The sequence below is a fragment of the Brachyhypopomus gauderio genome, chromosome 21 (assembly GCF_052324685.1).
Source record: "Brachyhypopomus gauderio isolate BG-103 chromosome 21, BGAUD_0.2, whole genome shotgun sequence".
NCBI lineage: Eukaryota > Metazoa > Chordata > Actinopteri > Gymnotiformes > Hypopomidae > Brachyhypopomus > Brachyhypopomus gauderio.
The window spans coordinates 4,677,889-4,703,445 of NC_135231.1; the positions used below are offsets into that span (position 1 = coordinate 4,677,889).

General features: G+C 47.2%; 2 protein-coding genes across 4 annotated transcripts; both read left to right on the plus strand.

The window, feature by feature from the left end:
* Positions 1–392: 392 nt before the first annotated feature.
* LOC143485182 (uncharacterized) lies at positions 393–3,166 on the plus strand. 2 transcript variants are annotated; one of them, XM_076984488.1, is made up of 8 exons: positions 399–791; positions 1,285–1,346; positions 1,664–1,822; positions 1,940–2,014; positions 2,186–2,293; positions 2,411–2,485; positions 2,609–2,764; positions 2,888–3,166. In XM_076984488.1, the coding sequence occupies exons 1-8, from the start codon at positions 572–574 to the stop codon at positions 2,936–2,938; spliced, it is 906 nt and encodes a 301-aa protein (XP_076840603.1). In that variant the 5' UTR covers positions 399–571; the 3' UTR covers positions 2,939–3,166. The 2 variants fall into 2 exon arrangements, with proteins under 2 accessions (XP_076840604.1, XP_076840603.1); XM_076984489.1 differs by lacking the exon at positions 2,186–2,293 and having other exon boundaries at positions 393–791.
* Positions 3,167–4,832: 1,666 nt separating this feature from the next.
* On the plus strand, positions 4,833–25,143 carry cspp1a (centrosome and spindle pole associated protein 1a). 2 transcript variants are annotated; one of them, XM_076984074.1, is made up of 27 exons: positions 4,833–5,403; positions 5,523–5,601; positions 5,713–5,816; positions 7,056–7,399; positions 7,548–7,643; positions 8,683–8,759; positions 8,832–8,928; positions 9,813–9,870; positions 10,068–10,372; positions 10,798–10,913; positions 11,954–12,041; positions 12,548–12,650; positions 13,530–13,677; positions 13,870–14,013; positions 14,138–14,250; positions 14,347–14,496; positions 17,762–17,929; positions 19,489–19,650; positions 19,886–19,952; positions 20,099–20,225; positions 20,557–20,687; positions 20,979–21,116; positions 21,416–21,456; positions 21,570–21,633; positions 22,337–22,410; positions 22,529–22,667; positions 22,791–25,143. In XM_076984074.1, exons 1-27 carry the CDS (start codon positions 5,317–5,319, stop codon positions 22,985–22,987), a joined length of 3,417 nt encoding a protein of 1,138 aa, XP_076840189.1. In that variant the 5' UTR covers positions 4,833–5,316; the 3' UTR covers positions 22,988–25,143. The 2 variants fall into 2 exon arrangements, with proteins under 2 accessions (XP_076840189.1, XP_076840190.1); XM_076984075.1 differs by having other exon boundaries at positions 17,762–17,905.
* Positions 25,144–25,557: the final 414 nt, after the last annotated feature.

Genomic DNA, 25,557 nt, shown 5'->3' on the forward strand with positions numbered 1-25,557 from the left:
TAAATTAATACTTAATTTGTGTCCATTTTACACCCCGCCCGGTAACAATTTACGTTCGCCAACCAGCTTCACATGCGTCAGTTCCAGTTTTCAAAGAAAGTCTCAAACGCAACGTTTCTATCTCGGTTTTATGAACATCATCTTATCGATTTGTCCATTTATTCCGTGAATAAAATATGATATTAACAAGCATAAATAGATTTGATTTGCGATGAATACTTTGAAAGCAGAAAACCTGATAAAAGTGCAAAATAGAGCTTATCAAACATACAGAACATATAGAATTGAACCACTACGAGCCAAAAAAGGTGATGATTAAGAAAGTGAAACGTTTGTTCATAATTTTCTCTTAAATGTGGGTGTAAATATATGTTTAAAAAATAATTGGAGACCTGACGTGGCATAATAATGCATTTTGATGCGCGATTATGACATAATGCAATATAACAGATTCTAGAACTGGTCAGGTACGGTGGAATCATTTTTTTAGTCCAGATGACATTTCTACGTTTTCGACAACCGAGCTCTTGTGTTATTAAATAGTCCTCGTTACACTTATACAAAACAGATTATGGGTCAGTCCAAATCCCAACATAAGAAAAGTGTTTCTTCTGAAGAGCATGAAAAGAAAAAGCCTAGGATATTGGGTCAATATAGGAAGAAGAAAAACGGCAAGAACCGAGACCACATCTCTGCCAGAATCTTCACGCAGCTTTTGCTGCTGTTCACTTGCTGCGGTCGGAAGGGTTTGAAGAAACGGAACACCACCTCAGATGCGGACATACATAAGGGTAACAATAATGACAGCCACTAATTTTCTGATTAGGGTTAGGCCGACAAAAGTTATATGTGTGTTCCCATTCAATGTGCATTAAAGTATTCTAGAAAGTATCTCAGCAACCACGGACGTAGTTTTGGGGGGGGACGGGGGGGACATGTCCCCCCCACTTTTTCAAAAGCCGGTTTTGGTCCCCCCCAGTTTTTACAGTTAAAACCAAATATTTAAGTAGCGACGAAGTCATGTCCCCCCCACTTTTTAACGGTTAAAAAAACAATATCCAAATAGCGACAAATCTAGCACTAGGATCATGCAGCTCCGAGCCCCCCCCCCCCCCGCTCAACAATTTTTGTTCACAGCGCTCAACAATTTTCATTCAACCCCCCCCCCCCCCCCCCCCCGCTCAACAGTTCGCCACCCCAGGTTGTGTCCCCCCCACTTATGAAATCAAAACTACGTCCATGTCAGCAACGCTAACATAACATTTTCTGTTGCTTTTAAAACAGACACCAGAAAAAAATATGTGAAAAAGGATGGCTTGACTACTGCGAGTGTTGATCCAGACACAGTAAGTAAAGTGTAACCAAGACAAATGAACACATATAAAGTCATGCTAAGACAAGGGACAAAACATGCAAAAAATAAGAGAACAGATTTTCTGTTAATGTACTAAATCATAATGTTCTTATGTGATCTTAAATGACATTAGCAAATTTCACTGACAACCTAATATAACCTCTCCTATATAGGTTAGCTGTTAAACATATTTTTAGTTTTTCATATAACAGTACTGAACCCAAAAGTATCTTGTTTGTTACAAATTACATAGCCTATTTATATGTAAAATCTATCAAAATGTAATTATGTTTCTAATCATATCTGCAGATGGTCCAGGCTTCTTCGAGAAAAATGGAACCTGCAGATGTTCATTTTAAGATCACAGCTCCTGGAAAGAGTCAAACTCTGTTGACTAATAAGACTGCAGTTTCCTGTGCCAATGACTGTGATAAGCTGATTGAGGAGGTGGAGGCCATGTTTGCTAAGGTGAGCAAAGCTACAGTGCAACAAGCCTAACATTTGCTTTCAATAAACAGAATGTTATTAAATATGCATTTCAAGTAGATGTAATTAAATACCACTCAACACTATTTTTACTCATAGACTAATAAGACTGCAGTTTCCTGTGCCAATGACTGGGATAAGCTGATTGAGGAGGTGGAGGCCATGTTTGCTAAGGTGAGCAAAGCTACAGTGCAACAAGCCTAACATTTGCTTTCAATAAACAGAATGTTATAAAATATGCATTTCAAGTAGATGTAATTAAATACCACTCAACACTATTTCTACTCATATCTGCATGAGCTGGCTTCTTCGAGAAAAATTGAACCTGCAGATGTTTATTTTCAGATCACAGCTCTTAGAAAGAGTCAAGCTTTGTTGACTAATAAGACTGCAGTTTCCTGTGCCAATGACTGGGATAAACTGATTGAGGAGGCGGAGGCCATGTTTGCTAAGGTGAGCAAAGCTACAGTGCAACAAGCCTAACATTTGCTTTCAATAAACAGAATGTTATTAAATATGCATTTCAAGTAGATGTAATTAAATACCACTCAACACTATTTTTACTCATAGACTAATAAGACTGCAGTTTCCTGTGCCAATGACTGTGATAAGCTGATTGAGGAGGTGGAGGCCATGTTAGCTATGGTGAGCAAAGCTACAGTGCAACAAGCATAACATTTGCTTTCAATAAACAGAATGTTATAAAATATGCATTTCAAGTAGATGTAATTAAATACCACTCAACACTATTTCTACTCATATCTGCAGGAGCTGGCTTCTTCGAGACAAATGGAACCTGCAGATGTGAATTTGCTGATCACAGCTCCTGGAAAGAGTCAAGCTCCATTGACTAATAAGACTGCAGTTTCCTGTGTCAATGACTGTGATAAGCTAATTGAGGAGGTGGAGGCCATGTTAGCTATGGTGAGCAAAGCTACAGTGCAACAAGCCTAACATTTGCTTTCAATAAACAGAATGTTATAAAATATGCATTTCAAGTAGATGTAATTAAATACCACTCAACACTATTTCTACTCATATCTGTAGGAGGACCTGAATTCTTCAAGCCAAATGGAACCTGCAGATGTGAATTTTTAGATCACAGCTCCTGAAAAGCGGAAGCAAATGAGCATTTACATTGTCACGTCCCCCCCTACTGGTTGCCTCCGTCCACAGCGGCAGTTGTCTGGTTGTTGTTGTGTTGTGTTTGTCTCTCAGGTGGGCGGAGCCCGCGATCCGTCTCACCTGAGGCTTGTTTGTTTGTCTATGTATGTCTTGTCTTTGTACAAGTTGACCGCTGGTCATTAAACTTTATTAAACTTTATTAACCTTTATAATATATAATATCAGCTTTGCGGCACAGCCAGGGACTGACACTCAAGAATTACTCCTACACTTCGCTTAAAGTGAGACTGAGAGGCTTGATAACTAACTTTTAGTCTCAGCTTTTAACTAAGAATTATTTTAGACATAAGTCAATTCTTAGCAGCATTCTTAGGAGTAATTCTAAGAAGTTTGATAAATACGGACCCAGAAATACAAACTTAACAGCAGATACTTTTCTCAAACGTGGGGACTGCTTTTACCTCTTTACCTTCAGACATCTATTTGAGGAGAAGCCCACAGTTACAGTCTACCATCTTAGAGAAGATCTGTGCAGTTTTCTGGGATCAATTTACAGGATTATAATAGTTAACAGACAGAGAAACCTGAATTCAGAGTCAATGTAAGAGTACAACAACTATAAGATTGATCAGAGCCAGAAGGAAATACATACATAAGCAAAAATGCATACAGCATCTCATTGTGAAAGAACTGGTGGTGCTTCACAAACTGGACGTGGCATCAGGCAGTCTCTACAGAGTCAGAATATCAGAGATGAGGGATAGGAGTGTGGTTGCCTTGACTGCAGGTAGGTAGCGAGTATGTCCTCTGGTGGCTAGTCAAAGGTAGTGCAGGTGCTTTAGTGACAGCAGCTTAGTCACAAAATTAGATGTAAAGTAGCAAAGACAAATTAAGTTAGAGTGCTTGGGAGGGTCAGGGTCTGTAAATGGGACTACAGGTGGATGAGCAACTGTACATATAATGCCAATCTATAGAATAAAAATGCACCGTGTGATCGGGTGTGTGGGTGGTAGGGAAAATGATCATAAAATGATGCAATGAGATGCACCTCAGTTGTGTCACTGAGACTGCTGCTCTCACCATGTTCATGTTAAAAAATAAAATAATACACAACAGATATACACTCCCAGTATACTTACTGGCAAGGGTTACAAATGTTTACACTCCCAATATACCTACTGGCAAGGGTTTCAAATGTTTACACTCCTAATAGACCTACTGGCAAGGGTTTCAAATGAAATGATCCATCTCAGATCATCAAGAATTCTAAATAACAATGTAAACTATACTCCTGCCAACAAACAACAATAAAGGTACAAGAATTTACCAAGAAAAACAGCAAACTGCAAAACACATGTACATTAACAGCATTTAGTAGAAGCTTTTATCCAGAGAAACATTTTTAAGTAACATAAAGCAAACCCTTCACATGTTTATTAAAGCTAATGTCATTTCCCTTCCATACTGTTCCAAAATTCTTTATTGACCTTTTACACAAAAGTGTATACCCAACAAAAGTATTTTTCAAAACTGTAAAATTTCATCACTTTTCATCAAATTTTCATCACTTTTCATCTTTCATCACTGCTTAGACACACTACATTGCACACATTAAACTGGCATTAAATGTTAGTTTACATAGAGAAGACACTATATTTACATATATATGTATATATACCCCCGTGACCCCGACTAGCGGGATTAAGCGGTTCAGATAATGGATGGATGGATGTATATATACATTACACATTACAGCCTAGTTGTTTGCAGCAATGTAATATTTTAGGAGACGTTCAAACGTTTACAATAAAATACTTTTATTTTGAAAGGCAACCGATTGCTAAAAAAAACTTCCCACCGCCGCTATTACGCCAGATAACCAGCGAACCTGGCGCGGCGGACGAAGCTGCTGCTTTCAAATCTATTTATAGGTCTTCGAATAATGGAGGTCGGGACACAATTACAGAATGTGTGACTTTCTTCGACGTGTTTATGATTGCTCGTTGTCGTTTTCTAGTAAGACGACGTAGTTTTCTAGTACGGCGCGAACGCTGATCTGTGGATTATCGAACGTCTAGCAACTTTAAGAAGAGTGGTTAGCTAGCGCACGCTAGCACAAGCCGCGAGCGCTGTGTTGTATGGCGCCGTTGCCTGGATACCCTGGTGACGCTCCGTGCTTTGGCGCCTGTGTTGTTGGAACTCTACCACTGATGTAACTCGCATGTTTACTCTCTCAATCTGAACGAAACTATATTTGATCGTACTTCAGGACGCGCATTGGGTACATAGATTTATCTTCTATCAAACAGCTTTTAAAATCATTTGCTAGCTCTTGATAAACCGGTGCCAGTATGGGTGCTTGGAAGACCGACAGCTTTGCCCAAGAGAAGGCAAAGATAGCACCAGAAAAGACTTTCATACCTTACATGGACATGAAGGTGATTTATCTCGTCTCGTCAGAGTTAAGCTTGTGTTTGGGCTGTGTGATTCATTTTTGATTGAGCTTAGCTAAGTAGGCTATTCAGGGAATCACCAAACCTACATTTGCTTTTCTCAGTCGACTTTGGATAAAAGTACTGAGAAGGAAAACACAGAGCGGCATAGCAGAGTCACATCACACCCTGAGCAGAATAAAGGCGAGTTAAAGCATGAACTGTCTTCTGTTGTTTCTCACATACCCGGCTTTCCCTGTTCGTGTTGGACGCCGCGTTAGTAACATGATGCTCTGTTTTTGTTCGGGCTCTCAGAGGAGGCCCGTGGTCTGAGTTTGCAGTTGGGAGAGGAGTATGAGCGCAAGAATCAGAGGCTCAAGGAGGAGCTGCGATACGACTACAGGCGCTATGTGGCAGAGGTATGTGTGTGAGGGAGGTGTGTGTGTGTGAGGGAGGTGTGTGTGTGTGAGAGGGAGGTGTATGTGTGTGTGAGGGAGGTGTATGTGTGTGTGAGGGAGGTGTGTGTGTGTGAGGTTTGCATGTGTGTTAGGTATGCATGTGTCTGAGGGAGGTGTGTGTCTGAGGTGACACAGCTGATTAGCAGATGAAATGTAAAATGTAAATGTGCCATATTTTGTCAATTGTGATTTTTACACCACAATCGAAATTTGTCCTCCGCTTTTAACCCATCTGTGCAGTTAGAACACACACACACACACACACTAGTGATTACTAGGGGGCTGTGGATCACACATGCCCAGAGCGGTGGTCAGTCCTAGCCCGGCGCCCGGGGAACAGTTGGGGTTAGGTGCCTTGCTCAAGGGCACCTCAGTCATTCATTCATTCATTCATTCATTCATGGCCTCAGGTCTGGGAATCGAACCCACGACCCTCCGGTCACAATACCAGTTCCCTAACCACCAGGCCATGACTGCCCCATAAACAGAAATGTGTAACTCCCAACCCTGTAGCTTTCTCTTATTAACCGTAATAAATGGCATGACTGACCTGTTACTTCAAATGAACTGGGAATTGCTTGCTTGGATATATTTACACTGTTCGAGATTTGGTGTCCGATTGCAATTGAATGAGTTGACATTTGGGTGCGTTACTCTACACTAGAAGGACATTCTTCCTTACTCGACTAGTGAACTAGTTATTATGACCGGGATTTTGGCATGCTTTGCTGTCTGTCTGATATAAAACTATTTTTATAGACATTTAATTACAAACCACTAATTTCTCATTTGTTTGTAAATGTTGGGCTTTATCAGTAATGTCATTGGTCTTAATTCAGCCCAAGAAAGTCATCATAGGGCAGGACATCAACCTTTTCTTACCTGATAGATTGATCTGGGAGTCTTTGTGTTTTGTAATGTATTACTAATGGGAATCTTCTGTGGATTTGTTAGGCTTGTTTATGTTCTGGCTTTGAGGAGAGGTTGTGGTACACTTATGAGGGAATCAGGGACTAGTGTTGTCAGAGTGCCAGAGGAGCCACAGAAACACTGAACGGGTTTGAGTGAACTTCACCTCCGTGAAGCACGTTTTACCTCCTTTGTGACGGACACACTTTGGCTGTTGACTGATCAAATCTCTATGGGTCTGATGGCTACAGTGTTCCCTCCCTCATGTTTGGCGTGTCTGTATGGCTCCAGGCTGTAGGTAAGGACCCTTTAAGCACCGCTCCGTCGAACCGCCCACGTGCTCCTCTAGAGCCCCGAGGCCGCAGGGACATCCCGAGCCCAGAGAGGGCGCCCTCCCTCGGGGGAGAGGCTGGTGCTGGGATGGTTGGCCGGAGGCCACCCAGGAGACACTGGGAGGAGAGACGTGAGGACGGGAGGGCCGGCCTCCACGCAGAGCGCTACAGCTCTGAGGAGGATCTGCATTCTGAGGAACCGGAGGAGCTTAAGCTCCTCAGGAGGAAGCACAGGCTTCAGCAGAATCCTCCACAAGCTGGAGAAAGAAGGAGACAGAGGAGGCCTCGTCGCAGAACTCACAGGTCCCTCACAACACCAGATGACACATTTACACATGACTAGTCCTCAAGTAGTCTTCTAATCTTGTAATTATTTGTAAGTCCCTGCATAAGACTTCATTAGCATCCCTAGAGTTTCTCTGGTTAAGCTCTTTGCTGTCCCACCAAACAGAGCTGCCCAAGAGACCAAACTGGCAGCAGCTTCTGCGGTTAATGAGGATGAGGAGGAGGATGGCCGAGGGACCCCTCTGATGGCACTTAACACCAGGTAATGAGCTCCAGCAATTACAGGCGTTGGGTCTTTGAAGTTTAGGTCTTAAATGAAAAAAGCTGAAGAGGCTGTTCATTCCAGCCGAGAGCTGCAACGCATACATAAATCTGCTCCTATTGATCTGTGTCTGCTGTGGGAGTGGTGGTGGGAGGCGGGGCTATGTCTGCTGTGGGAGTGGTGGTGGGAGGCGGGGCTATGTCTGCTGTGGGAGTGGTGGTGGGAGGCGGGGCTATGTCTGCTGTGGGAGTGGTGGTGGGAGGCGGGGCTATGTCTGCTGTGGGAGTGGTGATGGGAGGAGGGGCAATGTCTGCTGTGGGAGTGGTGATGGAAGGCGGGGCTATGTCTGCTGTGGGAGTGGTGATGGAAGGCGGGGCTATGTCTGCTGTGGGAGTGGTGATGGAAGGCGGGGCTATGTCTGCTGTGGGAGTGGTGGTGGGAGGCGGGGCTATGTCTGCTGTGGGAGTGGTGATGGGAGGCGGGGCTATGTCTTCTGTGGGAGTGGTGATGGAAGGCGGGGCAATGTCTGCTGTGGGAGTGGTGATGGAAGGCGGGGCTATGTCTGCTGTGGGAGTGGTGATGGAAGGCGGGGCTATGTCTGCTGTGGGAGTGGTGGTGGGAGGCGGGGCTATGTCTGCTGTGGGAGTGGTGATGGGAGGCGGGGCTATGTCTTCTGTGGGAGTGGTGATGGAAGGCGGGGCTATGTCTGCTGTGGGAGTGGTGATGGGAGGCCGGTTTGAACAGGAATTCCATTGATGTTCACTGTTTCTGTGAGTCCTTCAGTAAAACGGTTAACCTCAGTCAGGATGGGTAAGCTGGAGGAGTGTGTCAGCTCCCTGTAGTGAGATTCACTGGACAGTCTGGCACTGCAGCGCACTGATCTGATGAGACTGGAACCGACCCTGCAGGCCACTCTCAAATGGCTCTCTAGGTGCTGCAGGGAGGTGTTGTGATCTGATCGTGTGGATCTGAGCCATTTGTGTGTGAGGTGTGTATGGGAGTGGCTCGTGGTTTACCTGCCTCTGTGGCATCACTGCAGTTCACAGGCCCCACCCCCAGCTCAGACCAGAGCCAGCAACAAGAACATGGCTGACTTTGCCACGGGACTCATCATTGGTAAGACTAGAACCTTTAGTTCTTCACTAACATGACTGCATGACTGCTCAATACTACTTTTCCAATACCAAGGTACCGTTGAGGAGGAGGAGGCCGTGAAGAGGAGGAAGGAGCGGTACAGACAGGAGCTGCTGGAACAAATGGCTGAGCAGCGGAAGAATAAGATGAAGTGTGTGCATTTACGGACACAAAGACGCGCGCGTGTGTGTGTGTGTGTGTGCAGGGAGACCTGTGGTGTGTGTGTGTGCTGTGACGTGTGCAGGGAGGCATACGTTGTGTGACTGATCGTGTCTCATTTCACGTTAGCCCATAATAGACAGCCAGCAGCCTCACCCTGATCTAGGCTCTGAAACTCCAGCTCTGAAACCAGGGCTGAATCAGAAATGGCTTACTTAAGCAGTACGCAGTACACTTAAATGTAGTGCGTTCTTTCTGTAGCCGACTGGGCAGCATGCATACAACCTCGGACATACTACGTCCGTCATCTTACCCGTGTCATATGACACATGACGTCACACTTTCATAGTTCTCCAGTTGAATCATGGGATAGGACAGTGGGCTGAAATCGCATACTTCAAATGGCTCCAGATTCAGTAAGCCATCTGGGTACTTTTCACTTACTGTTTAATGCCTACTGTGCATTCGGACACACTACCCTTTATCTCGTACTGCTCTGGTGTATAGGGGGGGAAGTACGGCATTTTGGATGGAGCCCTTGTCTTAATGTTAATTTGTTCCTTTATATTATGTCAGATAATTGTTACTGGCAAAGAAAAACCTTAAATCAGTTTATACTTATTTCATTACTTCCTGGTGTATTTTACAATTGTGTTTTAATTGTTTACCAGTATCATAAATACACAAGCTAATTGATTTGTAAAAATATCAGTGCGGTCCAGCATAGTTATTACTGAGTATACACTGAGTATCTGAGTATCAGTCATTACTGAGTATCCACACACCTCTGTAATGAGTTCCCCAGATTCATTGTAAGCTGTTGGATGGATTTTAATCTGAAATGCTGTTTGATTACATTGTCTGGATCTTTTGTAGGGAAAAGGAGCTGGAGTTAAAAGTTGCTGCTACAGGTGCCACAGACCCAGAGAAACAGGTACTGACGATCTGAAAGAAAAACCTAGTGTAGTGGTCTTGTGTGGCTGTATCTGCTCAGGAGAGGGCAGACGTGCTTTGTTTAAAGCTTTGCAACACTGCGAACACACTCCAGATTTATCTGATCTGTGATCTCAGTCAGTGATGCCTTGTTTTTCATCCCGGTACATGATGGTGTGCTTGTCTGACATTCCTCAGCCTGACCGCATCAAGCAGTTTGGTGCTGTCAGGAGGGACCACGAAGGCAGACGGCAGGACGGGCGTGTCCAGGGAGAGACCTCTCTGCGCAGGCCGGCGGAGACGGAGCCCCCCGAAAGGCCCCGTGTGGCCTTCCAGTCTCCCATCCTGGATTACAGTGCAGCTCTAGGGCACCTGGGTGACGCCTTGGAGGTGGAGTTAGGGGCTAGGCCAGGCGGTGGGGACAGAGCGGTGGGGACCTCCCCTTTTTCCGAAGACTTTCACAAGAGCCTCTCAGGAGCTCTGGGAGAGATGGTTGCCCCGAGGTACGCTTCATAACGTGTCCCCAAATTCTGCTGCTTGTGTTTCATTCACATGAAACATTTTCACTTCATTCTCGACACCAAATCCTTTGTTACATTTTTTTATGTCTGTTAAAAACATTTGTTCATTTTGGTTTTCCTCTGTGCATTGCATGAGTGTATCTTCAGTTTCACAAGGCGAGGACGACATATTTCCTCTGAGCCCAGTTCATGAGATTAGTTAAGCACTCGTTTAACACAGAGTGAATTAATTCTCCCTACATGACCATGTGAGGGAGCGAGAGCGACCCCTACTGGTCAAATTCTGTACCTCTCCTTCATGAATTAGAAATACAGGCAGTGTTTTTATCAGTTGACCTATGAATTTGAATCTGAAATGCTGATGAGTTAGTTGAATTCCTGGTGACCTTTGTGGGCTGTGGTGTCAGAGTTACAGAACCCCTGCCTCCACGGGCACCCTCTCTGTCAGAGGCCTTCAGCACACCATATGACGAGGCCTACTATTACTTCGGAGCCAGGAACCCCCTAGACCATAACCTCCCCTGTGAGTGCGTTTCACTTCATCTCATTTCTCTCACAGTTTTACCACATTAAACTGTCCGTGTTGCCCCGAACTGTCATATTTCTCTTACGTTTTAGAGTTTAGAGCAGGGCTATTCAAATATATTTTTCTGCGGGCCAGATTTGGCAGAGAGCTCTGACCTGTGGGCCAGACAATTTTCAGACCTACACCAATACTGTCATAGTGGATGTAAAATTGAAGCGAACGTAAATTGTTGACTGGGGTAGCGAACATAATTTGTTATTATTTATGGGGAGATGGGCCAGATCTGGCCCGCGGGCCGCCAGTTGAATAGCCCTGGTTTAGAGTGTAATTCACTAACCTGAACATGTGTAGCAGACCTTCTCAAGGCATTCGGCAGTTGAACAAAATGTTCTAGCAGGGAACGCTACCATCACGGAATAGTGATTTGGTGCAATGCAGAACCTGAATGTGAACAATGTAACTGTAACAATGCTGTAACGATGCAACTGTAACAATCCAGTAAGCCATTGTCAGAAAATGTGTTGGCGCTTGTGCCCTGTGGACTACAGGTTTTAATATCCACCTAGCAACGTCTCCTGTCTGGGACATTTTATCAGAGTTACCAAGTACCACCATCATCCTCCTTCCTAGGTCTTTGTGCTCATGGTGAACTATTGCTCCACAGAAGCACATGTGTTTTAATTCCTGCATTTTAATGTGTCTGGAATTGGCTCAAAATTTCGGCCGGTCTAGCAGTATGAGCCCTGAGCTGTCCTGACACCTCAGATGTTTAATATTACAGCATGGGCGTGGCTGTATTCTGCAGACTTGCTGACCCAGAACACAGCAAGACGCTGGGGTTATGGTTCATAAACCACGCCTTTCTAATCAGTTAAAATGGCCATTTGAATCAAGACAACTCATTGAAAAGGTCCTCTGTAGATACAAGATGTATTCATCTGTTCGGTCATCATGCATTGCATCTCTGCAGTCTTTTTCTGTAAAAAGTGTGTATGTGTTTGTTTGTTTGTTTGTTTGTTTGTTTGTTTGTTTGTTAGATGGACCTCCCACAGATGTAGTCCAGACATTGCCTGATCTTCCAGCTCGTGCATCCATCCAACAGCCTCCTGCTGGGGTCCTTGTGCAGTAGGTGCCCCTTCTTCTGCCTATCATTAAATAAACAATCCTGCATCTGCTTATTCAAAAACACTTTATCTTCACCACAGGGGGGCTTTCTGGGGCTTCAGCTCAGTATTTAATGAGTCCTTGCTTCGTGACCATAGATTCATCTTGGCCTTTTACTAAATGACTTTCACTTGATGTTTCTGCCTGAGATCCTGGCTGAACTCAACAGCCACATAGCATCTAGTGTGCTCATGTGTCTCTTAACACTTAAGATAAATGATTAATTGGAGTTAGTAGGAGTTGTTAGCTATGAACTATCCATTTGAATTTGAATACATTTCTATAGTCATGCTGTTTGGCACCATTCCACCACATTGTTGTTTGGGGTTAACAGGCTTCAAACTGGCTTCCTGGTTTAAGGTTATAGGCATTTTAATGAAAAATGTAAGAAATGTCAGAGTGTATTGCAATGATGTCTACCTCACCATTTAAACCCATAAGTGAGAGGCATCATCATTTCCTTCTAGATCATCTTCCCAGCATGGCGGTGCCCTGTCTGGGCCATTTTTAGCAGGGTACCATCAAACCAAGACTGCTGCTCTAAGCTATAAGGAAGCCCTCAAACAACAGGTACGCTGTATAAAGTGTAAACGATTGGCACCTCAGGCTTGTCAGTAATGTCTGTTTTAAATCATTAAATCATGTGAGCATGACACCCAGCTGTGGCATGCTGAATCGTGCCGGAGTACCAACTGATGAATGAACTGTGTTTTATGAACATTGTTTTATGTGTATTATGGATTGGGGCAGTCATGGCCTCTTGGCTAGGGAAACGGTCTTGTGACTGGAGGGTTGTGGGTTTGATTCCAAGGCCCTAGGCCAGGGGTGCTCATTACGTCGATCGCGATCGACCGGTCGATCGCGAAGGAAGTGTCGGTCGATCGCGAAGGAATGTGCGTAGATCGCGTCACATAAAATAGTAGTAGATGAATCGCACATCTGCACTGACGGTTGTATTTTGATTGACATTCACGGTAGCCAATCTGCAATCCACTCAACAAATTACGTTCGCCACCCCCCCCCCCCCCCCCGCTCAACAAATTACGTTCGCCACCCCCCCCCCGCTCGACAAATTACGTTCGCCGCCACCCCGGTAGATCTTTCTGACCTGGTCATCTTATAAGTAGCTCGCAAGCTGAAAACTGTGGGCACCCCTGCCCTAGGCCATGACTGAAGTGCCCTTGAGCAAGGCACTTAACCCCAACTGCCTGGGCAGCTGGCTAGGGCTGCCCACCCTGGGTATGTGTGCACCACTGCCCCCTAGTGATACTGGAGGGACAGGAAGCACTGAGACAGTTTAGTGAGTGCAGTGTTTGGTCAGGAAAAGGTCTGGCCAAGTGGCTTTAAACGTGGCGTCTCGTGTTTCACGTGACGTGTGGCAGCATGGTGTTGAAGCAAAAACATAACCACTGAAAAACTGGCAGTGATTTTAAATGCCCCATGGTGCAGATAGAGGAGGGGCAGGAGAGGAGGCGGCGTGAGAGGGAGGATCTAGCACGCTACAACGCTAAGCTGGAGCTGGAGATGAAAGCCTATGAACCCTGGGGCAGAGGAGGGGGCGGAGCTCCACTCAGGGACGACCGAGGAAACCTCATCAGTAAGGCCACTCCCGTGTGTGTGTGTGTGTGTGTGTGTGTGTGTGTGGTGTTCCTCAGCTGAGTGCTGATGGGTGCATCAACGTGCCCATGCTAACCACTCGTCCTCCTTTTACTCTGATTACGCTGAAGGCACATGGTACAACTGCAGTTCAAACCTTCAAGCAGTAGCTGTAACACTTGTCTGCTTGCAGGTGATCTGAAGCGCATGCACAGGACCAATGAGGAGGCGTATATAAACCCAGAGTCCCGCCCCCGAGCAGCAGTCAGAAGTGTAGCTGGAGTTGGGCCAATCCCCAGAGTGGAGGCCAGGGACGCTGACACACACAGAGTGTCTGGTAAAACCCCCCCCCCCCCCCCCCCCCCAAACACGTTGGTCCGCCCCGTATCAGAGTGTGAAGTAACGCTTGCTGCCTTTGCCTGTAGCGACGCCTCTTAGCTTCTCCTCGTGCTCTTCTTTAGGTTTCTCCTACACTCAACCTTCTCCCCACGCCAGAGGCAACGTCTTCACCCACCTCTCCTCCCCGCTTCAGCTCCAGGAGCAGGAGAAGTACAAGGAGAGTCTCAGACAGCAGGTACACCATCACATCCGTCACACCACCTCCACCCGCCGCCCCCGCACTCAACCTCTGACCGACGGGGTGGGCCTCGCTGGGTTTTGCCATGCACAGATTGAAGAGAAGAAGAAGATGGAGGCAGAGAGGAGGGAGAAGCTGAGGGTGGAGGAGGAGACGGAGGAACGGCGGCTGGCGGAGCAGAGAGCGCGCATCCAGCAGGAGTACGAACAGGAGCAGGAGAAGAAGAAGCGCAAAGAGATGGAGGTGCTCCTCCAAACCGCTTACCTACCCACACCCTGCCTTATACCCACTTATACCCATACATACTTACACCCCGCCCACCTACAGCCCACCCACCCTGCTCACACCCACTTACACCCATACATACTTACACCCCACCCACCCTGCTCACACCCACTTATACCCCTACATACTTACACCCCGCCCACCTACACCCCACCCACCCCGCTCACACCCACTTATACCCATACATACTTACACCCCGCCCACCTACACCCCACCCACCCTGCTCACACCCACTTATATCCCTACATACTTGCACCCCGCCCACCTACACCCCACCCACCCCGCTCACACCCACTTATACCCATACATACTTACACCCCGCCCACCTACACCCCACCCACCCTGCTCACACCCACTTATACGCCTACATACTTGCACCCCGCCCACCTACACCCCACCCACCCTGCTCACACCCACTTATACCCATACATACTTACACCCCGCCCACCTACACCCCACCGACCCTGCTCACACTCACTTACACCCATACATACTTACACCCCGCCCACCTACACCCCACCCACCCCGCTCACACCCACTAATACCCCTACATACTTACACCCCGCCCACCTACACCCCACCCACCCCGCTCACACCCACTTATACCCATACATACTTACACCCCGCCCACCTACACCCCACCCACCCTGCTCAGACCCACTAATACCCCTACATACTTACACCCCGCCCACCTACACCCCACCCACCCTGCTCACACCCACTAATACCCTACATACTTACACCCCGCCCACCTACACCCCACCCACCCTGCTCACACCCAATTATACCCCTACATACTTACACCCCGCCCACCTACACCCCACCCACCCTGCTCACACCCACTTATACCCATACATACTTACACCCCGCCCACCTACACCCCACCCACCCCGCTCACACCCACTTATACCCATACATACTTACTCCCTGCCCACCTACACCCCACACACCCACTTATACCCATACATACTTACACCCCGCCCACCTACACCCCACCCATCCCGCTCACCTACACCCCTACATACCTACACCCCGCCCACCTACACCCATACATACCTACACCCCGCCCACCTACACCCCACCCACCCTGCTCACCTACACCCATACATACTTACACCCCGTCCACCTACACCCCACACACCCCGCTCACCTACACCCATACATACTTACACCTCGCCCACCTACACCCCTACATACTTACACCCGCCCACCTACACCCATACATACCTACACCCCGCCCACCTACACCCATACATACCTACACCCCGCCCACCTACACCCATACATACTTACACCCCGCCCACCTACACCCATACATACCTACACCCCGCCCACATACACCTATACATACCTACACCCTGCCCACCTACACCCCACCCACCCTGCTCACCTACACCCATACATACTTACACCCCGTCCACCTACACCCCACACAGCCCGCTCACCTACACCCATACATACTTACACCTCGCCCACCTACACCCCTACATACTTACACCCGCCCACCTACACCCATACATACCTACACCCATACATACCTACACCCCGCCCACCTACACCCCTACATATCTACACCCCACCCACCTACACCCATACATACCTACACCCTGCTCACCTACACCCCTACATATCTACACCCCGCTCACCTGCACCCCTACATACCTACACCCTGCCAACCCCGCTCACCTACATACTTACACCCCGCCCACCCCGCTCACCTACACCCCTACATACTTACACCCCACCCACCCTGCTCACCTACACCCCTACATACCTACACCCCGCCAACCCTGCCCACCTACACCCATACATACATACATACACCCCGCCCACCTACAACCATACATATCTACACCCCACCCACCTACACCCATATATACCTACACCCCCCCACCCCGCTCACCTACACCCCTACATACCTACACCCCGCTCACCTACTCCCCTACATATTTACACCCCGCCCACCCCGCTCACCTACACCCATACATACCTACACCCCGCCAACCCCACTCACCTACACCCATACATACCTACACCCGCCCACCTACACCCATACATACCTACACCCCACCCACCTACACCCATACATACCTACACCCTGCCCACCTACACCCATACATACATACACCCCACCCACCTACAACCATACATATCTACACCCCACCCACCTACACCCATATATACCTACACCCCCCCACCCCGCTCACCTACACCCATACATACCTACACCCCTACATACCTACACCCCGCTCACCTACTCCCCTACATATTTACACCCCGCCCACCCCGCTCACCTACACCCATACATACCTACACCCCGCCAACCCCACTCACCTACACCCATACATACCTACACCCGCCCACCTACACCCATACATACCTATACCCCACCCACCTACACCCATACATACCTACACCCCACCCACCTACACCCATACATACCTACACCCCGCCCACCTACACCCATACATACCTATACCCATACATACCTACACCCCACCCACCTACACCCATACATACCTACACCCATACATACCTACACCCTGCTCACCTACACCCATACATACATACACCCCACCCACCTACAACCATACATATCTACACCCCACCCACCTACACCCATATATACCTACACCCCCCCACCCCGCTCACCTACACCCATACATACCTACACCCCTACATACCTACACCCCGCTCACCTACTCCCCTACATATTTACACCCCGCCCACCCCGCTCACCTACACCCATACATACCTACACCCCGCCAACCCCACTCACCTACACCCATACATACCTACACCCGCCCACCTACACCCATACATACCTATACCCCACCCACCTACACCCATACATACCTACACCCCACCCACCTACACCCATACATACCTACACCCCGCCCACCTACACCCATACATACCTATACCCATACATACCTACACCCCACCCACCTACACCCATACATACCTACACCCATACATACCTACACCCTGCTCACCTACACCCCTACATATCTACACCCCGCCCACCTACACCCATACATACCTAAACCCCACCCACCTACACCCATACATACCTACACCCCGCTCACCTACACCCACTATGCTAGTACATTAGTACAATAGTGTGCTAGTACATTAGTATTCTAGTACATATGCAGCGTTTCGCAGTGTTTCCCGTCTAGGGTGTAGCATGGAGTGTGTGAGCGCTCTGTTCCTTCCACAGCAAAGTGCTAAAAACCAGGAGGTGGTTCGGCAGGCAGAGGAGCGCCGTAGAGAGGCCGAGAGGAAGAGGAGAGAGGAAGAGGAGCGTGAGAGCAAAGCTGTGAGACAGCAGTACGAGGAGGAGAGGCAGGCTCGCCTTGAGCAGGTCAGGGACGCCCCTGTAGCTCAGGTGTGGTGACTCGACTACGTTAGAATGATTGCATTACCTGTCAGTAGGAGTGTGATGAGATTTCGTGTGACGACATCTCGCGCGATGTATCTCAGTGAGATTTCTCGTCGCGTTAAAAATCTGTCTTGCGAGATTTGTGATCCAGCAAGCAGCCAGAATTACGTCGAAAAATACAGGTAATACTATCGAAGATGCCACTTTCAAATCGTTTGTTTGGCAGCATTTTGGGTACCTGGCCGAAATGATAAATGGCAAGAGAGTGACTGATAAGACACAGACCATATGCAAAGATTGTATGAAAATAATGCCGTACACTGCGTTTAATATGAGCAGGATGCAGAGACATTTACAGCAGCACCACAGCTCAGTACTCAGATCAACATATCTGACTTGAACAGAAGTAGCAGGGACAGAAAGGCGCTTTGGCAGGTTGAGACGGCAAAGGATATCGGGAGCAGTGTGGGGAATATTCTTAAAAATGAACATGGCAGTGTAGTTGCAGCAAATTCAGTGACATACTTGGTCAGGCTCTGTATGCAATATTTGCACTCTGTATTGACGGAGAAGAACTTTTTGTTTTGCACATAATACAGTGAGTCCCCGCTTAACGACGGGTCTGGTTAACGACGGACCGGAGTTACGACCCGGAGGAGCAGTGGCAGCACAGTGGAGTGTTGTGTACGAGAACATTGTTAGTTTTTTCTATACTGTATTTACGATTAACAATTTACGGACTTTTCAGTCTCTAGCCTCGTCGTTAAGTGGGGACTCACTGTAATATTGTTTGCGCTTGAAAAAAGGAGAAATTTTTTTATTTATTTTATTTTAACTTTTATGAAATTTAATTTCAATTGTAGAGGAAGAAGTTTATTAAAAGTTCATGCTTACATCATGCATGTTAAGAGTTATAATAAAACATTTCAAAATGCATGTGTAACTGTAAGGAATGCCACCTGATCTTCCCTAACCAGCCCCACCTGCCCCTCATTACCACGCCCCCTTTCAGTCACACATATACACCTTCCCCAGCACGTCTCAGTCGCGAAGTATTGCCGACTCATGCCGCGTACCAAGCCTTTCTATTACCTGTCTGCTCTCCTGTGTCCTGACCCTCGCTTACGTCCCCGACCTTGTCTCCTGCCTAGTCCCTCTGTACCTCCTGACTTCTGCTCCCCCGGTATGACCCTGGACCGTCCTGACCACGCCAAGAAAACGCAGTTGCTACTAGTCGTAGAGCTCGTGATTCACCTGCCTGTTTCTGTACCAGCGTCTCATTTCAATAAAAGCGGTGTTCTTCCGCATTTGGATCCCTCTCTGCCTGGTCAATTCGTAACAGTAACTCAGTTAAATAAAAGTCTGTTGTCCAGTCATATAATTTGTCATTTTAGTTTTCTTAAAATCTCGTCTCGTTCTCGTGAACCCAATATCGTGTCTCATCTCGTCTTGTGAGTGCATCGTCACACCCCTACCTGTCAGTGGTGTTACCTGTCATAGTTATTAGTTGTAGGCAAATTGATGGCTTCTGCTCTGATGGTGTAAAATGTTTTTCAAACATTAAGGACCGTAGGTCAGAATCGCCACCCATCCCAGCATTGCAAAAGAGACTAGGCTACCAGCAACCACCTAGACGGCCCTCCGCGGACAGACGGCCCTCCGCGGACAGACGGCCCTCCGCGGACAGACGGCCCTCCGCGGACAGACAGCATTCTGCTGCTCACTCTGTGAGTGACAAACACACTGAAACATACGCACACATTCACATACACACGCACTAAACACACATTCACATTCATGGAGGTCGATTAGCCATGGCCCTGGTTTATAGTTGTTATAGTCTATAATAAGGATGTTATAATCGCGCTGCACACATGCACGTGTGTGTGTGTGTGTGTATGTGTGTATGTGTGTATGTGTGTATGTGTGTATGTGTGTGTGTGTGTGTGTGTGTGGACACAGGCCTACTCCATTTCTCCACCGGGATCCCCACCTGTGCCTGCACGGAGGAACCAGATCAGAGCTGCAGGTAAATCTTCTCTGAACATGACAGAACCACCTCCACTTTTATTCTAGGATTGTTTCAGACTAGCCTACATCTGATTTATTAAATGCACCATCTCTCAGCAGAGAATTACGCGTGTAAACCTACTCGGGTGTGTTTGTGTGTGATAGAGGAGCGGCAGGGTGTGATCAGTGAATTGTCAGCTCTGCGTAGGCGCTTGAGAAGTGAACAGCGTCGTTTGGAGGGGCAGTTACTGGTTCCCAGTATGGAGGGTCCCCCAGTCCGCCCCACCAGCAGGTACCTCACCCAGCCCCTCAGATAAGAGACACACAGCTGTCTGTCATCTTTGGTTTACATCCAAGTCTAATGTTTTGAACATGCTTTGCTGTGTAGATGTATCAAGGGTTCATGGAGAAGTAAAAATAAAAAATTAAAAGCTAAAATGAAATTAGCACAGTGAGCGTTGATTTCTTTTGGAGGTGCTCATATGTCCAGTGCAGCCTTCCTCTGCAGCTACGGTGTAGCCCAACATCTTTTTCAGTGTCACCTGAAACCATTATTTCTTGGGCAAAAAAAGTCTGTGAAATTCGGTCAGGTGTCCAAAAAATTTTCACGCGCGTGTATCCAGAGTGCGCCCCCCGCTGGACGTGTTTGACATGGCACGGCTGCGGATGCCGGTGCCGGCGAGGCGGCCCCCCTCCAACACCAGACCAGCTAACCAGTACAACGTCCAGGACTTCAACCAGCTCAAGTACAGAGGTGAGACTGCAGTAAGACAGCCTGCCATGTTCTCCCAGACTTACACTGCTGCTCTGCCCTTGACAAATGAGCAGATCAGATTCATATTCCATATAATCTATATCAGTGTAGCACCTACAGCCATGTTGCCGATATTATTACAGAACACAGTGCTGTTCCCTTACACTGCCCACGGTCAGGCAGGTCCTGGGTCCGTGTGTATGAGGGCTGTGTTTGGAGGGGGCATCCTCATGGCCTGGGGTCATCAATGTGATGTGTGTGTGTGTGTGTGTGTGTGTGTGTGTTTGGTAGAGAGTGAGTCTCGTAATGAGCTGCGGCAGACGTACCCTGAGCTGCCCAATGATGACGCCAGTCTGGAAATCCAGCAGCAGGCCCTACTGAGGGAGCAGCAGCGCAGAATGACTAACCTGAGGAGAGCCAAGACCAACGGTCACACACACACACACACGCAGAGAAACGCTCAGTGGCTTCATGACTACCAAAGCAAATAAAACTAATTTTGGACCAAACCTGTTCAGTTTTCATCTATGAATAGACCTCGTTAATGTACATCCTGGTAACACGGTGACATCTCATTAGCATGAAGGCTGGTTCTGTCTGTTTGGTAGAGGTGCTGGAGTTCAGCACCTGTTAATGAATCAAGCAGCTCTGCTCACTCCCTGACTGGGTGTTGTTTTCCCGTTTACACTTCACTCACTCACACACACACTCTCTCTCTGTCCCTCTAGATTACACTGGCCTGTCTTCGCCGATGAAGGCTGTTCAGCTGGTGAGTGGCGGAGTTGAGACGGGACCCTGTCTGTCCTGCTCCTGTGGGGGGTACTGCAGGTTGGCTGCTCTCTGCGCCCCTGAACACCGTTTCTGTTTCTCCTCGTGTTCCAGGACCTGAGGAACTCCGAGGATGAAGACCCGCATGGCCCGCTGGAGTCCGAGAGCGCTTTCATAGGTGAGCTCCTGTTCAACACATGCAACCTTTGAATGGGGAGTGCAGCTAAAAAGAAAAAGGAGACCAGCGCCCCCTACAGACCCACTGAAGCACAGGCAGGAGAGGGCGGGGCCACAGGCGGGAGAGGGCGGGGCCACGGGCTCTCTGGTCCCGTTCATACTTCCACACTGACTTTGGTCCACTCAGTAGTTGAGTGCAGTTGGACTCTTATTTCTGCAGTTCTTGTCCAGTCATGTCCAGTGAAATGGAAGGACCCCCACTGTGCTGACACTTATGAAATTAATAGAAATAAGACAAAATTCTGTTATTTAATTCTTAATAATGATAATCTTTATTTGTATAACACCTTTCATACATACATGCAACTCGGTGCTTTTCAGAAAGAAAATAAACATGATAAAATAGCAAAATATTTAAAATAATTAGAAAAAAGAAAACAAAATGTAAAAGAAGTAAAAGAATGTGATTAAGTAATAAACCATTAATAAATAATTATTAATTTGTAGGTTTAGGCGTTTAAAGTCTGAGCTAAACTTTCAAAAGAGCCATTTAGCATTTTTAGCTGTTTAGCATTGAGAAATGTGCAAAGAATATTTCTTGGGAGTAGAACCCTGGGAGGTTAGGAGCTGTTCAACATTCTTCTGCGAGAAACTGAGCGTGTTGACCCGGACGTGGTGTCGGCGCTGGTTTTGGTTCTGTGCAGATCCTAACGGTCCTGCATTTCTGAGCTCTGCACGAGAGAGAAGACGGCTCGCCCACAGGACGGACGGCGGAGACGTAAGTGCCTCAAACACGACGATGCGGAGTCCGTCGGAGGCAGGCGCTTTCTGTGAAGTAACATAGGAGGAGGTGGTGAGAGGCGTGGTGTGTGCAGTGAGTGTTGTGGTGTGTGCAGGTGGAGGAACACTCCATCAGGGAGGGGCGCTGGTCGTCTCCAGCCTCCGCCAGCAGCCTTCGCCTGGAGAGGATTCGCCAACGCAACCAGAGACGTCTGAGGGCGTTGGAGGACATGAACACGCCGGGCTGGAGGTCAGGTGAGTAGGTGGGCCACGCCTTGGGGACCCCCCCCGGAGGACCCCCCCCAAAGCAGGTGTCATGGGCAGCTGGATGGCAGCTTTTGGTTCCTGATGTTGAACTGGCGTCTTCTTCTCTCCCAGTGGAAGCATCTGATGATGAGGGAGATGAACTTTGGCAGCAGACTCCATCTCCGCCCCCCGCCGGACGCACTTCCACAGCAACAGTTGCCACGGAGCCCTGGCTACGTCCCAGCACCACGGAGACGCTGAAGAGGTTGATGGCGGGCCGCAGCCCCGTGCAGAGTGGGTGGGATGGGCCATCCACCTCTCACGGCTAGACTCGGGGGCGGAGCTCACGCTGGACAGCCCCTCCCCCTGACAGCACCACTGTGATCTGATCTGTCTAATTTGGCTTGTCAGCAGAAGAGTAGAACTATGTTAGGTAGGGTAGGACTGACCATCTTGCCAGCTAGCAGGACATACATACATACACACAACCCCTCAGCTCAACTGCTGTGTGTGGGTGTACACAGAGTTGTGAAAATTTTGAGTGCTAACAAACACCCAATGTAATTTGCAATTTTCTGAGTGAATAAATTCTATTTTATTTTTGATTATTGTTGCTCATCATGGCCTGGTTAGGGTGTACGGAAAGAAGACCAGCAGTGTACGGAGTTGTACAGATCATTTATTCCACATAGAAAACTTTACAGTGCTGTACCATTTTACCCACTTCTCCACGGTAACCGGGAAGCTTCTGGTCCTGTCTCCATGGTGAAGCACAGCTAACTTTCTTCATGGTGTTCTTTACAACACAGTCCATCCCAAATCCAAACCGATTTAAATATATTAGCTTCTTAATTTTGTACAAATACAGAGAAGCTTACATTAGAGCATAGCTATTCAACCAGAATAGCCAGATCCGGCCCTTTAATGAATTTGTACCGGCCCGCGGCCCATCTCCCCATAAATAACAATAAATATTTGATAAACCGCCGTAAAAATAAATAACATTTTATTTGCAACATTTTACAACACTGTGTGGCGCTTTATGGCACGTTGTGCCCCCCCCCCCCCGTCAACAAATTACGTTCAATTTTACATCCACTATGACAGTATTGGTATAGGTCTGAAAATTGTCTGGCCCACAGGTCAGAGCTCTCTGCCAAATCTGGTAGAAAAATATAGTTGAATAGCCCTGCATTAGAGGATTATATAGAGCGGTAATGAGAGTGCAATCATACTTTTGTTTTTCTTCAAGTTCCAGTTTAAAAGGATCCCAGTTGTTGCCTTCATGTGTCCTTAAAAAGCATCGGTACATATAAAATGGAATAATTATACAGTCATGGCCAAAAGTTTTGAGAATGATACAAATATTCATTTTTACAGTCTACTGCTTCAGTTTTTATAATGGCAATTAGCATATACTCCAGAATGTTATAAAGAGTGATCAGCTTAACAGCAATTAATTGCAAAGTCAATATTTGCCTAGAAAATGAACTTTATCCCCCAAAACACATTTCAACTTCATTGCAGCCCTTCCTTAAAAGGACCGGCTAACATCGTTTCAGTGATTGCTCCATTAACACAAGTGTGGGTGTTGATGAGGACAGGGCTGGAGATCAATCTGTCATGATTAAGTAAGAATGACACCACTGGACACTTTAAATGGAGGCTGGTGCTTGGCTTGTTTCTCTTCTGTTAACCATGGTTATCTCTAAAGAAACACGTGCAGTCATCATTGCACTGTACAAAAATGGCCTAACAGGGAAGAGTATCGCAGCTAGAATGATTGCACCTCAGTCAACTATCTATCGCATCATCAAGAACTTCAAGGAGAGAGGTTCCATTGTTGCCAACAGCTCCAGGACGCTCAAGAAAGACCAGCAAGCGCCAGGACCGTCTCTTAAACGTGTTTCAGCTGCGGGATCGGGCTACCAGCAGTGCAGAGCTTGCTCAGGAATGGCAGCAGGCAGGTGTGAGTGCATCTGCACTCACTGTGAGGCGGAGACTCTTGGAGCAAGGCCTGGTCTCAAGGAGGGCAGCGAAGAAGCCACTTCTCTCCAGAAAAAACATCAGGGACGGATTGATATTCTGCAAAAGGTACAGGGAGTGGACTGCTGAGGACTGGGGTAAAGTCATTTTCTCTGATGAATCCCCTTTTCGATTGTTTGGGACATGCTGGAAAACGGCTTGTTCGGAGAAGACGAGGTGAGCGCTACCACCAGTCTTGTCTCATGCCAACTGTAAAGCATCCTGAAACCATTCATGTGTGGGGTTGCTTCTCAGCCAAGGGAATCGGCTCTCTCACAGTCTTGCCTAAAAACACAGCCATGAATAAAGAATGGTACCAGAATGCAAGCATTGATTGTGCAAGAATGGACTGCTATTAGTCAGGATTTGGTCCAGAAGTTGATGAACAGAGCATGCCACAGAGAATTGCAGAGGTCCTGAAGAAGGGTCAACACTGCAAATATTGACTGCATTAACTCATTCTAACTGTCAATAAAAGCTTTTTTTTATTCCTATGATTGCAATTATATTTCTGTGATAACATCTGACAAACACACAAAAACCAGAGGGCAGCAGATCATGTGAAAATGTCATTCTCATCTTTTTGGATATTTGGATTTTGGGTGAAATTTCAGGATTAACCTATAATGCACTCAGGTGAAATTTGAACACACGTGTCCACCTGTTAAGTGTTTGAGTAGTTTTTACACTTCTCACTATTCTCTAACGAGCTTAACAGCAAAGTTCACAACAGGTGTTTGATCCATGAATCGACCAATACATTTTTTGTTTCAGTTAGGATGGTATTTCCTATACCAAAAAAAAAAAAAAACTTTCATCCAATCACAATACAATCCACCTTTTCCATTTTTTAAACAATATATCCCATATTACG